General features: G+C 41.7%; 1 protein-coding gene across 7 annotated transcripts in view; it reads left to right on the plus strand.

Moving 5' to 3' along the window:
- EXD2 (exonuclease 3'-5' domain containing 2) overlaps positions 1-10,870 on the plus strand; it is a 63,478-nt gene extending 52,608 nt beyond the window's left edge. For all 7 annotated transcript variants that reach the window (XM_037503565.2, XM_037503562.2, XM_037503564.2 and 4 more), the window contains 5 exons: positions 2,726-3,057; positions 4,038-4,144; positions 4,376-4,511; positions 5,633-5,989; positions 10,320-10,870. In XM_037503565.2, coding sequence (XP_037359462.1) covers positions 2,726-3,057; positions 4,038-4,144; positions 4,376-4,511; positions 5,633-5,989; positions 10,320-10,536 — 1,149 coding nt within the window. In that variant the 3' untranslated portion in view covers positions 10,537-10,870. The remainder of the gene's footprint in view (positions 1-2,725; positions 3,058-4,037; positions 4,145-4,375; positions 4,512-5,632; positions 5,990-10,319) is intronic.
- The last annotated feature ends 5,017 nt before the right edge of the window (positions 10,871-15,887 follow it).

The raw sequence follows: 15,887 nt of genomic DNA on the forward strand, positions 1-15,887 counted from the left end.
TAATATATGTCATTCTCACTGGTGTAAGGTGATATTTCATTGTGCTTCTGATTTACATTTCCGTAGTGATGAATGATGCTAAATATATATTCATATAATACTGGCTATTTGTATATCTCCTTTGGAGAAATACCTGGTCAAATCATTTGATCATATTTTAATTTTGTGTTTGTCCCCATATTGTTGAGTTTTAAGATTTCCTTGTATATTCTGGATATATTTCCCTTATCAGATGTATAATTTATAAATATTTTCTTGCAGTGCTGCAGGCTATTATTTACTTAAAGCTGTTTGAAGCACAAAAGTTTTTAGTTGTGAGGGCCTCCCCGGTGGCGCAGTGGTTAAGCGCTGGGTTGCGAAGCTGCCTGAAGCCTCTGCAGGGCCGGTTCGATCCCCAGCTGCTCCCCGGCCACGGGAGGAGGGTCCCACATGGCGCGCAGACCTCTCCTGCCGCCCGCTGCTCCCCTCAGCAGTGTACTTCGGTCCTTCTGCCTGCTCTGCTCCCCGCTCTGGCTCTGGTGAATTCTCTCACCCTCCCGCTCTTCTGACTGTACCCAGTGCTTGTATAAATAAATAAATAAATCTTTAAAAAAAAAGTTTTTAGTTGTGATAGATCCAGTTACCTATTTTTTCTTTTATTGCTCATGCTTTTGATATCACCTTTAAGAAATCATTGTCTAACCCAATTTATTCTTGTTTTCTTCTAAGACTCTTATGTTTTGGCTCTAAGATTTAGGCTTATGTCCACTTTTGAGTTGATTTTTGTGTGTGATATAAGGTTGGGCCCATTTTCATACTTTTGCATCTGAACATCCAGTTGTTTCAACATCAAATATATTGAAAGTGCCTTGGTTTCCTTATCATTTGAAAACAGTTTGTTAAAAATCACTGTGTATTCTTCACATTCAAGCCTTTTCTGTGGAAAACAGCTTGTTGATAGATGTGTGGATTGTTGGGTCTGCGTGGAAATTTTTACCCAAACTTATTTTATTCTAAAAACATTAAAAAGCCTAACTAATAGTATTGTTTGGAAGGCTTGGTTAGCAAATATAAATTAAAAGAATTTTAAAGTCCTTATACCCATTGTCAGGAAAAGATATTTTTATAATTTTGACTACTTTTATTTATGACCAGCTTGCCTATGTTGGGTGGGAGTATTGCTTATCATTATTAAATTACAGAAATGGACGCTTACAACTTTTGATTTGAAGCCTGTGTTTGAAATCTATTTGTTTTTAATATCTCATTAATAGATTTGGTAGGTAACTTCTGATTGACAGTCATATAGGTATCTTAATGGAGCTTGGTTTCAGCGGTTCTACATGATTCCTATCCCCAAAGTGAATTTCATGTATCGGTTGCCAGATCTGTAGTTACTACCTATTCCAAACTTGAGAAAAATCTCATCAACAGGTTTGGTAGTAGACAGAATAAAAGTCACTGATTTAAGGTGAGGATTTTCAAATATTTAGAGTTGTCATGTTTTTAGTGAAAACATAGACAAGGGAGGCTGTGATTTCATGAGGATTCATTACACTATCCTATTTATCTTTGGATAGTTTGAAATTCTATAAAGTTTTTAATAAAAAGCCTTTAAGAAGTACATGATAATGAGATACCATCTTACACCAGTGAGAATGGCACATATTAAAAAAACTAGCAACAACAAATTATTGGCAAGGTTGTGGAGAAAAAGGAACTCTCCTGCACTGTTGGTGGGAGTGCAAACTGGTCCAACCACTATGGAGAGCTGTGTGGAGATTTCTTGAACTACTAAACATAGAGCTTCCATATGATCCAGCAATTCCACTCCTAGGTATTTACCCAAAGGACACAGAAACATCAATTCCAAAGAGCACCTGCACCCCTATGTTTATAGCAGCACTATTTACAATAGCTAAGCTTTGGAAACAACCCATATGCCCAAAAATAGATGACTGGATCAAGAAGATGTGGTACATATACACCATGGAATATTACTCAGCATTCAAAAAAGATAAACACATGCAGTTTGCAGCAACATGGATGGTGCTGGAAGGGATCATGCTCAGCGAAATAAGCCAGAAAGAAAAAGAAAAATACCGGATGGTCTCACTCATAGTAGGAATCTAGAAAACTTAAATAAGGGACCAGGACAAAGAATAACTATAAGAAAGAAAATATCAAAATCAACAAACAACTATGAACCAGAGACACTCTATGGGGGGTGGGGGGTGGGGAAAGGAGGGCTTGGGGTAAAAATAAGGGGGTTGTAATTGTATGGGGAATATAAAAATAAAATTTAAATAAAAATAAATAAAAAAAAGAAGTACATGGTGCCTAGGTGATTGTACCTTTTGAATTAGAATCTGAAAGTTGGGGGCTCCCTGGTGGCACTGGTTAAAGATACAGTGCTATCAAGCTATCGCCAGTCACCATAGTTTGAGTCCCATCCCCCCACCAGCAAGCTAACCCACATGGCGCAGCAGACCTCTCCTGTCTCACCCACTGCTCCCCTCAGCAGTGTATTTCAGTAGATCTGCCTGTTCTCCCCACTCTGTCTCTGGTGAATCCTCTCCCCACCCCCCACACCTCTGGCCTACACCCCAGTTCTTGTATGTATAATTTTTTGAAAAAAGAAATTTTTTTAAAAATCTGAAAAGTTGTCTGTCTTTGTAATTGACTTTGAAGTCTATCTCTCTGGTTTGCCTTCCAGTTTCCACTGATCTATGACTTTTCTCTTCAGGTAATTTATGCTGCCAGGGATGCCCAGATTTCAGTGGCTCTCTTTCTCCATCTTCTTGGATACCCTTTCTCTAGGAATTCAACTCTAGAAGAAAACAGTAACCACGTTGGCTGGAGGAAAGTGTTGGAGAAATGCCAGGATGTAGTTGACGTTCCATTCCGAAGCAAAAGAATTAGCAGATTGGGAGAAGAGGATAAAGGGGAAGCAACAGAATCTCAGCAAAAGTTAAGAAATAAGAAGTCTAAGAATGATGGAATGATGTCAGGCAGCCACCAAGGGAGAGACCCCAGAAAACATAAAAGAAAGCCACTGGGAGTGGGCTATTCTGCCAGGTAACTGAATTGTTCCTTGTCTACTAAAGAGTCAGTGACTCAGCCGCCAGCAAAAGGCATGATGCCTCACCTTACTTCTGGGGAGGCTTGTGTGGGAAGCAAGGAAAGCCTCTCCAGGGGTTAATTTTATTTTTTCTTTCCTTCAAGACCATTTGGAGTTCTCTTTGGCTTTATTTGTGTAGTTTTCTCCTTTTCCCCTTCTTTTATCCTTTTTTTTTTTTTTATTTGACAGTTGGGGTGGAAATGAGAGCTTAATCTAACTGACCCTGATGTGAATTCAGACCTATAACTTCTCCAGTTATAAATGAGAATATAACTACTACTACCTTGCTAGCTGTGAAAATGAATAACATGAAGTGCCTCATACTTTTTAGGAGAAATGCATCTGATTTGACTACTTAAAATGTCATCCAGCTCTAAGCCAGTGTTATTTTCTGGCCAATGAAAATTTTCCCGTACAATTTATTCCTCTATTAGAAAAAGATAACTAATAAATATTTTGGAATGAAAGTTTGGTCCCCATAGCAACGTGCCTTTAGAATTCGATAATCATATTGAAGCAAATATTGCATATAAACCAGAAATAAATCCACATGGCCATCATTACTTTAGCTTAAAGTTCTTTAATTTACTTTATTTAATCCAGTGATTACTCTGTAGAGCATTTTCTTGGTGCTGTTCCTATTTGCTTTCATAACAGAGCTGTAGAAACACTACCCAACTCACCCCCTAATGTGTCAATTCATAAGTATAAAAACTGGAAGTATAAACAATTCAGGTTTGGTTGTTTCCAAGCCCACTGCAGATGGAGGAATAAACATAGTTTCTTGTCTGTTTTTTGTTTGTTTGTGTCATAAATGTAGTGTTTGACGTCCTGTTGAAATATATTGGGTCATTCAAAAGAGAACATGGAAAGGCAACTACTGCCTTGCAACAGTTAAGCCTCTAGTTTTAGATTTCGCTCTCTCTCTTCCCTGCAGAAAATCACCCCTCTATGACAACTGCTTTCTCCATGCTCCTGATGGACAGCCCCTCTGCACTTGTGATCGAAGAAAAGCTCAGTGGTATCTGGACAAAGGCATTGGAGGTTTGAGATTCAACTGTCATGTTTGAGCTATAAAGAGGTGCTTGTGGATGCTGGCAGGTGTGGGACATAAGGGGGAGGGAGGGAAAGGTAGGAGGCAGACAGAACTTGAGACAAGTGGGGCTGATATTCACAGTCGAAATAGTCATCTCTGCTAAGTCAGAGCAGAGCAATTAAGGTGGTACTTCTTCCTTGGGAAGAGGTGGATAAGCACTAACACTTCTTTTCTCTAAGAGCTGGTGAGTGAAGAGCCCTTTGTGGTCAAGCTACATTTTGAACCTGCCGGAAGACCTGAATCTCCAGGAGACTATTATTTGATGGTAAAAGAGAACCTGTGTGTAGTGTGTGGCAAGAAAGACTCCTACATTCGGTGAGTGTGAGGTTGGGCTGTCCTGATTGTCTGCATATGACAGAAATTGCCTTTGTAGCCACATGCAGAGCCCTCAGGGGCTTAGTTGAATCTGCTTACTTTGGCTAAGAGATTTTTCCCTAGGGGATATCCCAGTTTTTCCCAACAGCTTCAGTTTCAAAACTCTGCCTGGCCTTGTGATAATGGCTTTTGCCCCCTCCTAAGCCCAGTTCTTTGTATCTGGAATGCAATACTCTTCTCAGTAATAGTTTACTATAAAGAGAGTGGTTTCCTTTTGCTCATGAAGAACCAGAAACATGTCCCTTCAGAAGCTGTCTTTCTTTGTCCTTCTAATCCTCCCTGAGTGACTCACAGCTTTCTGAGCCTTGGTGCTTACTGTTCATGAAATTTCCGATGATCTGAAGGCACCCTCTGGAATAGTTTGGGAAGTGTATTTCTCATCATGGTCCTTACAGAATGAAAGTGAATATGCCTACTGCATCCAGGTACCCAAGGCATCTGGACTGTCTCCCTGGATTCTGTGGAATAACTCAGTTTCCTCCTTTCCCTCCTTGCAGTGAGATAAGTAGTTGTGGTTGTCAGGAGTTTTTTCTGAAAGATTAGTTCTCATTAGAAAACAATGATGGATTTTGATGAATCAAAGACATCATCTCAGAATAAGGGATTCCTCAGATGAAGGAAATTGACTTTTTCAGGGCACCAGACTTCAAAAATTTCAAGAGTATAGGTTACTTACAATTTTCTTTGAGTGATTATTTTCCAGATATTAAAGACCATTAGACTGTCTTTTTTTTTTTTTCCCTCTGACATTTTTCCTTCTGGAAGCACAATCTTCTCAAAGGATGTTATTGCCTTCTCCCTACCCTTGGCCTTCCACTGAAGCCTGGTAGCAGGTGATCTGTACTGCAAGGAGAGAGGACCTTTAGGCACAGTTAGGCAGGTGGGTCAATAATGGAGTAGGTAGCATTATTACCTTTATGTAATCTCTGCTGAATTGTGGTGCCCAAGGTTTCTCAGTCATGTCTAGGCCCATTGCCAAATCCTAGTAGCCTGCCTGCTACCTCTATGCATGTTCTGTGTCATATGCTAATGAGCATTACCTCCTGGATGGGTTTGTTCAGGAAGAATGTGATTCCACATGAATACCGGAAGCACTTCCCCATCGAGATGAAGGACCATAACTCCCACGATGTGCTGCTGCTCTGCACTTCCTGCCATGCCATCTCTAACTACTATGACAACCATTTGAAGCAGCAATTGGCCAAGGAGTTCCAGGCACCCATTGGCTCTGAGGAGGGCTTGCGTCTCTTAGAAGATCCTGAGCGCCGGCAGGTGCGTTCCGGGGCCAGGGCCCTGCTCAATGCTGAGAGCCTGCCTGCTGATCGAAAGAAGGAGCTGTTGCAATCACTCAGAGAGTTTTATAACACGGACACAGTCACAGATGAGATGCTTCGGGAGGCTGCCAGCCTAGAGACCAGGTACAGTTTATAGTATTCATCAGAAAAGGGACTGAGGAATAACCCCGTGACATTAGCCCTGATTACTTAGTGAGAATGCTTGTCAGGAAGAGAGCAATAGCCATTTAGGTGCAGTGCATAGCCTCATGTTTATCCCATGAAGTATCTAATGGCATCAGATACCTTGGGGGTGGGATAGAATGACCAATTTGAATTTCCTTTCCATAGGAGACTTTTGTCTTATCCTAACCCTATACAGTCATATTCATATGTCCAGTCATTTTCATGATTAGCAAGAGGGCTCAAATGCAGTAGAATTGTACCTTATATAGTCTATGTAGAAGTAAATCTTAAAGTCAAACTTAAGATGAAAATAGCACTCAAAAAAAAAAAAAAAAAAAACAAACCCCATAAATCACTGAAGTTGCCCAGGTGGTACAGTATGTGTGGTTTGTGTCTCTTTTCCAACTCTGGGAATTGAGGCCAATGGATTCATATTTCCTATCTCACCTGCACTCCAGGGGATTGACCCACTGAATGGAATGCTGGCCTGAATTGCTGTTACTATTTAAATTACTTTTCTCTTTTTCCTTCCTTGCCTTCTACCCCCTTCCCCATGAGTACATAGTCGAATTCATGTGACTTTATTCAGTGTTCCCAAAGGAGAAGTTTGTGGTCCTGAGTAATGAGGGGCACAGGGCTCAAATGATTAAAACTCTAGGCTACCTGCTATAGTTTGCTTCCCAATGGTCACTTTTTAAAATAAAGTTAGGGGTTGAAATAATTGAACTCAGAAGTTTGAAACTCTGATAGTGATGCTGGTTGCCCATTCTTTTTGCCATCAGCAAGCCAAAAACCTAATTATAACTTATTTATTGATCATATATTTAGACACCCTAATCCATTTAACCAAATGAATAGCCTTTACATAAATTGCCTTAATTATTTATTACAATCCTGAGGTAAAATTTAAATTTCTTGTTGGTACTGCTAACATTTTATCTTGCATTTTAAAAACATTTCAAAGTTTAAAAAAATTAGTGAATTTTAGCCTTATAACTATAGTGCAAGGATGTAGAACAGATGTTATTTTTCAAGTTTTATACTAGCTTCCCTGAGATTAAAGCTAAGTAACTTGCCAAAGTCATATTAGAAATTAATGACACTGGCTTCTTTAACCAATTCCCAAATGTGTTTCCTAAAACAGCTAAATTTCCCCTTTCAGCCACAGACCTTTCTTACAAATTCATCTTGTCCACTTGGATAGAAGGGTGCTGGGCTTGGTTCTAGGACTGACAACAGCTGTTTCAGGAAAGATAAGCAAATTAGTATACTTGAGCTAAATAACAAAAATCTGCAAATACCCAGAGGGTGCTAGCACTGCTAGGTTGGTGGAGGTCTTGGGGGAAGATTTAGAGTGGGGTGTGGATGCAGGGAGAGGAATGGTTTCCTCAGGTCAAGGACATTTCCTGAGAGAAGTAGTCCTTATTCACAGGCAGCAAGAACATTATTTGATATTACTAGCAGGCGGACTAAGGGGTTACCCGGGACCCCCCCAAACCTACCTGCTCTAAATGGGTTCTGCCATCTACCACATAAAGCCAAACATACTTGTAGGGGCAGGACTGGACCACAGTGCAGGTTTTCTGATCCCATGCAGACCGGGTAAAGGAGGAGTCGGAGTCCTCCATGGTTTTTTGCAGGTCTTTTATTGGGGTTCACCAGGCATATGGCAGGCAGGGGTGCTGGGGGGCCGGGAGGTTGGCAGTCCTCCCAGCCCCCAGCAAATCTTCACTCTATCTGGGCTCTCCGGTGATCTCTGCTTCTGCTTCTGCTTCTTTGCTTCTCTCTCGGCTTCTCTTTCGGCTTCTGCTGGGCTTCTGCTGCTGCTGGCGTCCCCGTGACGCCGCCCTTAAAAGCCCAGTCTTAGCCCAGGTGAATCCCATCTACCTCTGCCCACACCCTATTCCAGGTGCCCGCTGTCAGGCATGCATTCAGGACAAGGATCCATCATCTATCCTGATGGCAGGAGGGCAGAAAAGCCTGACATTTTCTTTACCCTACAATACTCTTAGTGCATAAGACCTTCAATAGAAAAGAACTTTAATAGAACTAGTGTGCAATAGAGAGAAGAGAAGAGAAAGAATATAGTTTCCCAATAGAGCACCCAATTACCCATCTCCCCATGGAAAATGCCCCGCCAAACAGGCTTGGCCCAAAGTAGGGCCTCTGAGGCCAAAAGCTTGCCACAAGTCTGAGGTACCTTCTGGTGGGGAATCTTAGGAAAGGGGCAGAAGGGGTCAGGGAAGTCTAGAAGGAAAAAGAGCAAAATCAAAATACAAGTCAATATAAGGCTGCCAATGTCACTCACCTTCCCCACAGGTCTCTCACCATGTCTCTTCCAAGTGTCTCTTTCCATGCCCCGCCAAGTCCCTGGTACAAGGCCAAGGCCAAGAAGCAAGCTCGGCTGCTTCTTCACGTCTCTGCTCCATGTTCCTTCTCCAAGTCCTCTTCCAGTCTTCTGTCCCAAGTCCTTTTTGTTAATTTCTTTTTTTCATTTTTATTTCTTTTTATTAATCTTAAAATTTTTTTTACATCATTGTTCATTTTTAAACAATATTTGCTTCCCCCCACCCCCTCAGGTGTAGTCCTCATAGTTTCCTTCCCCAATGCACCCGTGCACCATCACCTCAGTCCCCTGTGCTCCTCCCTCCCTCCCTCTGATCCCTCTCCCTCCTCCTCCCCTGCAGGATGTCTCTGATTTATAATTGTCTGTTTTTGCTTTGTTCTGTTTTGTACTGTTATTTTTTTACACTGATGTCTTATTCGGTTCCCCTATATTCCTGCTATAAGTGAGACCATCCAATATTTTTCTTTTTCCTTCTGGCTTATTTCACTGAGCATAATCCCTTCTAGATCCATCCACATTGCTGCAAATGGCCTGATTTTATCTTTAACTTCCCCTCACTGCTCTCCACCCTTCCTTAGGTAGGCCAGGTGTAAGGGCAGGACTGGCCACAGTGCAGGTTTTCTGATCCCATGCAGACCGGGTAAAGGAGGAGTCAGAGTCCTCAGTAGTTTTGCAGGTTTTTTATTGGGGTTCACCAGGCATATGGCAGGCAGGGGTGCTGGCTGGGTGTCTGGGAGGCTGGCAGGCCTCCCAGCCCCCAGCAAGTCTTCACTCTATCTGGGCTCTCTAGCGTTCGTTCTGCTGCTTCTCGGCTTCTCTTTCGGCTTCTGCTTTGGCTTCTACTGCTGCTGCTGGCGTCCCCGTGACGCCGCCCTTAAAAAGCACAGTCTTAGCTCAGCTGAATCCCATCTACCTATGCCCACACCCTATTCCAGGTGCCCGCCATCAGGCATGCATTCAGGACAAGGATCCATCATCTATCCTGATGGCGGAAGGGCAGAAAAGCCTGATATTTTCTTTGCCCTACACCAGGGAACCCCAGTCCTTCCCTTTTTATGGGGATTACACTATTACAGTATCACAAAAGTGTTTAAGTGTTCTTTGCTTAGTTAGGAAGGAGGCAGGATTCCTTTTCTCATTAAACAGCATCAGCTACACGTGTGAGCAACCATTGTAGCATTTCATGGTGACTGAAGCATTTTTCATGGATGCAGTTTGGCATTCTTTTTATGAGAAAGAAAGCACTAAAGAAATCTACCTTCCTGCATTTTTACACTCAGGTATTGCATTGTTTCAAGAAACAGGAACATGTGGGCTGATATATTGAGTATATGGTTGTAGGGTAAGGTAAAAAGTATCAGGCTTTTCTGCCCTCCCGCCATTAGGATAGATGATGGAACCCTGTGGTCCTGAATGCATGCCTGATGGCGGGCACCTGGAGTAGGGTGTGGGCATATGTACATGGGACTCACCTGGGCTAAGACTGGGCTTTTAAGGGCGGCATCACGGGCACACCAGCAGAAGCCGAGAAAGAAGCAGAAGCAGAAAACTTGCACTGTGTCCTTCCTGCCCTTACAATGGTTCAGAACGAGTAACTTAAAACAAGAGTGAGCTGGTCACTGAGTAACTCTAATGTAAATAAAAGGCCAACATTTTTCACCCACTATCAGCCTGACAGTAGGGGCCCCTCTAGTAAGGGCTGAGCTTAATGGCTTTCCCATAAGTGTAGCTCAGAACCTTGGATTGTGTGCAGTATGTCCAAACTTTTTTAAAAGGGGCAGATATGGGAAAGATGTTCTAAAAACTTAACCAACCTTTTAAGAGTCTTAACAACTTCTCCATGTATCCCTGTGGAAGCCCCTGGGCCAGTACCATTGGAGCCACCTGTGATACCCTCCTGTGCGATTTCCCTCAGACCCTTTGTACTTTGTGTCTTGACAGGATCTCCAATGAAAACTACATTCCTCATGGGCTCAAGGTGGTGCAGTGCCACACACATGGTGGGCTGCGCTCCCTCATGTACCTGGAAAGCCTTTGGCGTCAGCACTTCCTGGACTCCATGCAGCCCAAGTACCTGCCTCAGCAATGGTCAGTGGACCATAACCATCAGAAGCTCCTCCGGAAATATGGGGAAGACCTTCCCATCAAGCTGTCATGATCGCAGCTTCCCTCCCAGGTTAGGACAGCTGGGAAGCTGGAGCCAAGATAAAAGTCTTTTCTCCATTTAAATAATCTTGTTAATTGTCGAAGCCAGGGTGACAAGACTGAGTACTAACCCATACTGATCCCAAGATTCTTCTGGTGGAGCAAGGCTATTACTGTTTTAAAGGGAGCTTATGATTTTGAGTTTTATTTGGGCAAGGAGAGAATTCTTTTCCCTCCCTCCCTCTTAAATTTTGTGGACAGCGGGAGCCTTGTTATTTGCTTTCCCTGTGCAGACAACAAATGAAGGGTTCTTCCTGAATTGATTTGTCAAGATTCAGGTTTTTAATACATTTCTTTCCTCTTCAGTATGTTGGCTTATTTTAAACAGGAGCAGTCGAGTATTTCAATCCCTTCAGCTTAGGAGGGGGAAAAAATTGCTTCTTGAGGTTGGAGAGGTGAACAAGCAGTCAGATTAATTTTGGCTAATGGCTTCTTCACAACTCACCTAATTGGGATTCTTCCCATCTGGGTCACTTCAATGTATTTCACATGCTTGAAAATGCTCTCCTTTACAGGTCCGGGACCAAAGCAACAACTTCCTGCCATAAGTTTGCACCTTAAAGTCCTAACAGGAGGGCCCTTTTCTGGAAATAGACCTTCAACCTGGGTGGGGCAGAGAAAGCCTAAGTAAGCACCATCTCCCAAAATAACAATAATTTGCTCAGCTTCTCCCTTCATGCTGTTTGTTGTCTGTTCGTTGGGATCCTCCTGCCCAGAACTGCAAGATTTTTAGCTTAAGCCCTTTCAAGAGGAAGGTTATCTTTTCTCAGAATCAGTATCAGGTCCCTTCAGTGTTCTGTGTTCCATCACAGTTGCAATACTGACCTCTTTTAAATGCTTAATTCTATCCCAGAGCCATTTGATCAATTGTAATGTGAGGATTTCTCCATCTCCTCTCATGCCTAGTCCATTGAAATTAATGAATACATTTAGATGTTCCAAGTAGTGGTGTCCCGCCTTTCAAAAGAGGAGGACACCACTTTCAGTGTAAAATCAACTTATTAGTGACTGGTGTTTTTTCTAAAGTATTAGGAAAACTTTCTACTTTTCAAGATCTTAACAAGTTTAGAGAAATTTTATGGCCATAATCCAAAAAGAGCTCTGTTTTGGAATTGTGCCCAAGTTAGTGATAGTTGCTCTAACCTTGATCAATAAAACTTCTAAGCACAAAGTTCACTAATTGTAAATGTAAAATTTTTTTTCTTCATAATTTAATCAAATCAATAAATATTCCCAGGAGATATTTATCCTACAGGTCCCTGCCTTATGGCGGTACTGGTATGTATGTGTGGATCTACCACACCCACAACTTACCCTTGGCCCCTCAACACAACACACATGCATGATCTGCATTTTATTCCCATGTTACTTAATTCCCACTTATCTTCATTTGGGCACCTTTGGGATCTAAACTAAAAACCCTTGAAAACAAATAGTACCAGGTACTATTCAAGGTAGTAGGTTATTATGGGCATATGCCTCTATGGGAGTGCTGCAGGGAGCTAGGGGCTGGATGGGCGGGCGAGGTAATAGTGAAACTCACCACAAGATGGCACTCAGATTTTGGTTTATATTCATTCTTGAGAAATATGGGTCATTTATACGTGGTTACTGAAAATAATGATTTGTGTTTCAAAATTTGCATAGCTAATTTTGAGTCATTTTTGTTAGCATTACAAGAAAAACTTATTTGAAACAAAGGATTAGGGCTCTTTCTTTTACCTTGTAATCCTCTAAGAGGTGGGAGACACAGCTGGGGGTGTGGTTACTGTGGAGAAGGAATCTGTTCTTGAGTAGAGCTTCCTGCAAAGCCCAGTAGCAGAGCCAGCAGCCAGGCTGGAAGAAGCTAGAGTGTGGCACACCAGACTTCTCTTCCTTTTCAGGAGAGAGTTACTCTGTAGATTTCAAATCTTTTTGTTCTGGGTCAGCCTTGGTCTTCAGCAGCTTTTCCCTAAGACTGACAATTACTATCTCAAATGAATTATGTTAGGGCAGGAATATTATAAAAGAAATCTTTTTTTTTCTGATATGAAAGTCATGTATACTTACTAGAAATGAGTCTAAAGAAAGAATAAAAATCATGTGTCTTCCCTTTATTTAAAACAGCTAACCTTTGCTGGCATGTTTATGAATTTCTTTTCAGTATTTAAAAATGCATTTAATACATGTAATATTTAAACACAATTGAGAGTCATATGTACCTACTTCTTGGTATCCTAATTTTTCCCCTCTTATTTAACATGGCATTGCAAGTAATTTTCTGTGTCTTTAAATCTTTGAAAGTAGATTTCTAGTGGCTTTACCTTACCTATCCCACACTGTTGGACTTTTTGGTTGTTTCTAATCCTTTGTCAATGTCAGAAATGCTGTGATAAACTTTCTGGCATATAAATCTTTGACTGTCTCTTTGATTATTTCTTTAGGATAGATTCCTAGAAATTGGATTTGAGGAGGGGGACTCACTTTACTGGAGTGAGTGCAAATTGATTTCATCTTTTAGCCTAATCTGTCAAGGGAGCTCTTTTCTTTAACCCTTTCTCTGTGTCCCTGTGCATTAGCTGAGCTTCCTTATGAGTAGCATGGGTGGGGGGGGGGGCAGTGTCATAGCAGGGGCCTCTCTAAAGCTGCCCTATCATTATTTTTGCAGCCTTAGGGCCTTTTCTCTGCTTCCCTGCTGTCTTCTATCCTTTATACCCTCATTTCCCCATTGCTGTCAATGTGTTCTGGAAGCTATTTATTTTAAAATAAAAATGTGAAAAGATTTTAATTAAGAATAATGTTTTTATTTTAGAGTAAAAGTTATAGACAGATTTGACAGATTTTTTTTCTGATTGGTGAGCAATTAGTGCTTTGTCATTGTATAGTGAACATGTATGTATGGTATAATATTCAGGGATTTGTAGCCTCTTAAAAGTGCAACCATAAGTGACTTACTCTTATCCATGTCATGGATGGAGATCAGTTGGAAGAAAATGTGTTGTGTTAAAATAAAGACATTTTTATTTCTACTTTTAGACTCTTAGGAACCCATTAGGCAGAAAAAGCATTTGCTCAGCTTCTTATCCTTCCTGTTACTTTGGTGCCCTAATATTTGACTATAATTTCTTAATTTACCTTATTTTCTGAGTCTTTCTTTCATTCACTCATTTATTCTTCTGTTTTTCCCCTTCACTATATCTCACCCTCATATCTCACCACTATATCTCACCCTCACTTTTTTCTTACAAAGGAGATAATTTCTTGATTTGTTGGTTTACTTATTAGTATGTATTCTTTCAAGTCTTTTGTCTTTTTTGTTGTTGAGATGGCCACTTTCAGTGTACCTTAATCCCTCAGGTATATAGTGAAAATCATTTTTTCTTGCATGAGATAAGCTAAAAGAGGGCATGAGTCTTATTATGATTAACTTTTGATTTGAATAATAAAATAAATACATAGTACCCCAAATAGTTTTGTTTTGTAATTCAGGTATACTTTTTAGATTTTTCTCAAGTTGCCCCCTCATGCTGGAACCTAATATCGTCTACTTGTTCCCAGTCCTGGAACAGTTTCTCATCAGGTGGTAAAGCAGGGCTGACACACAGCCAAACAGCCCACATGTTCAAAAGTACCTACCCACCAGCCTGCTACGAGGTGTGTTAGCCACTCCCTGTGCTGGAAGCACCAAGGTTCTTCCATAAATGCCTTCCCCTGTTATTTGGGAAGGCAGAACCAAATAATCAGTTTCCTTGTAGCCAACATTGTCTGTAGCCAACTCTGGCTGGAGGTGCCTAGACAATGGGGAACTGCAGCAAATGGGTAATCATTGGGAGGACTCATTCAAGAACTCATTCAAGAACTCATCAAGGGTTCTTGATGAACTCAATCAAGAACTCATTCCTTTGCATAGAAATAGGAAATGTTCACATAGGACCTTATCCACATATCCTGCCTTGTACCATCTCTGTTCTCAGGAAGTACCTAATTCCTCAGGCATATAAGTGAGAATCAGGTTGAATGAAGATAGTTAAACTCACGCCCTCCAGACTGAACCTGAAGCATTTGCCCTCCTTTCAATTTCCTTGTTATTAATTTTCCTCTCTTGTTAACTGGGTAGCCTGTTGTCTTTCTGTGAGAGTGAGCTTCAAAAGCTGTTGGGTTTAGAGTCAGTTGTACTGTAACCATGACGTGTGATCCAGAATATTCTTGAGTTGAGGAGACTACTTATTTTCTATTCCTGCTTCCCAAAGCTCTCCCTCCCCAGGTAGCAACATACTTGAGCAGAGCTGGGATTCTGAGTACTCAGGTCTTCAAGGCATCTGCTAAGTCCTGGATAAGAATCAGAAATTTGAACTTCATAAGTAGCAGGACTGAAAAGAAATAAGAGATTGAGATGTGGTAGTTTTAAAAAGGTATGTTTGTTTAGCTGGTGGAGGTGATGGGGGTACAGTGTACATGGACTTAACTTTACACTTTTCATTTTCCCATACTTAATTTTGTCATGGTTGGAGGATCAGAGAAATGGGCTGGTGACTTGGGTTCTAGTTCTGGCCACTTTGGATCAGTTACTTTTTTCTGGACTCCTTTCTGGGCCTATAAAATTAGCAGCTTGAGGGCCTCCCCTGGTGGTGCAGCAGTTGAGCGCTGGGTGAGGGTCCCACCAAAAAAAAAAAAAAAAGCAGCTTGAATTAGATATGCTATAGGGGCCCTCCTTGCTGTTGCATTCTGTAATACATCCCACTGTCTCTTTATGTGGAATGTTCCCTTGGGTGCTGTGTACCTTCTGCTTCGTTGCACACTCCCATCCTGCTCCAGCCCTAGGAGTGGAGACTGTGTAGAAAGAAGCAGAATGGAAGAAGTAGAATGCCGGGCCTCCCCTGGTGGCGCAGGCGGTTGAGTGCTGTGCTGTGAAGCTGTCCACAACCTCTGCAGCACAGGTTCAATCCTGGCCGGCCGGTGAGGGCCCTCGTGGCACAGCAGACCTCTCCTGTCACTCCCGCTGCTCCCCTCAGCAGTGTATTTCGTTAGTCTGCCTGTTCTGTTCCCCTCTCTGTCTCTGGTGAATCCTCTCACCCTCCTGTGAATCTGGCCTGTACCCCGGTTCTTGTATAAATAGATGAGTAAATCTTTAAAAAAAAAAAAGAAAGAAGTAGAATGCCACACTATGGCCTGATTGACTAGGCAGAAGCCTGCTGTTGCCATCTGGTGCTCCTCCTGGGGTCAAAATACTCTTCTTAGCAGAGATGTACTGTATATGGCCTTGGGGAACTCACACTTACCTAGTTCACTATTTAACTATACAGAGTGAGGGGAAATCTTTATATT

Source organism: Talpa occidentalis, unplaced genomic scaffold (assembly GCF_014898055.3).
Source record: "Talpa occidentalis isolate TD23 unplaced genomic scaffold, MPIMG_talOcc4v2.1 talOcc4.11, whole genome shotgun sequence".
In the NCBI taxonomy this organism is placed as follows: domain Eukaryota; kingdom Metazoa; phylum Chordata; class Mammalia; order Eulipotyphla; family Talpidae; genus Talpa; species Talpa occidentalis.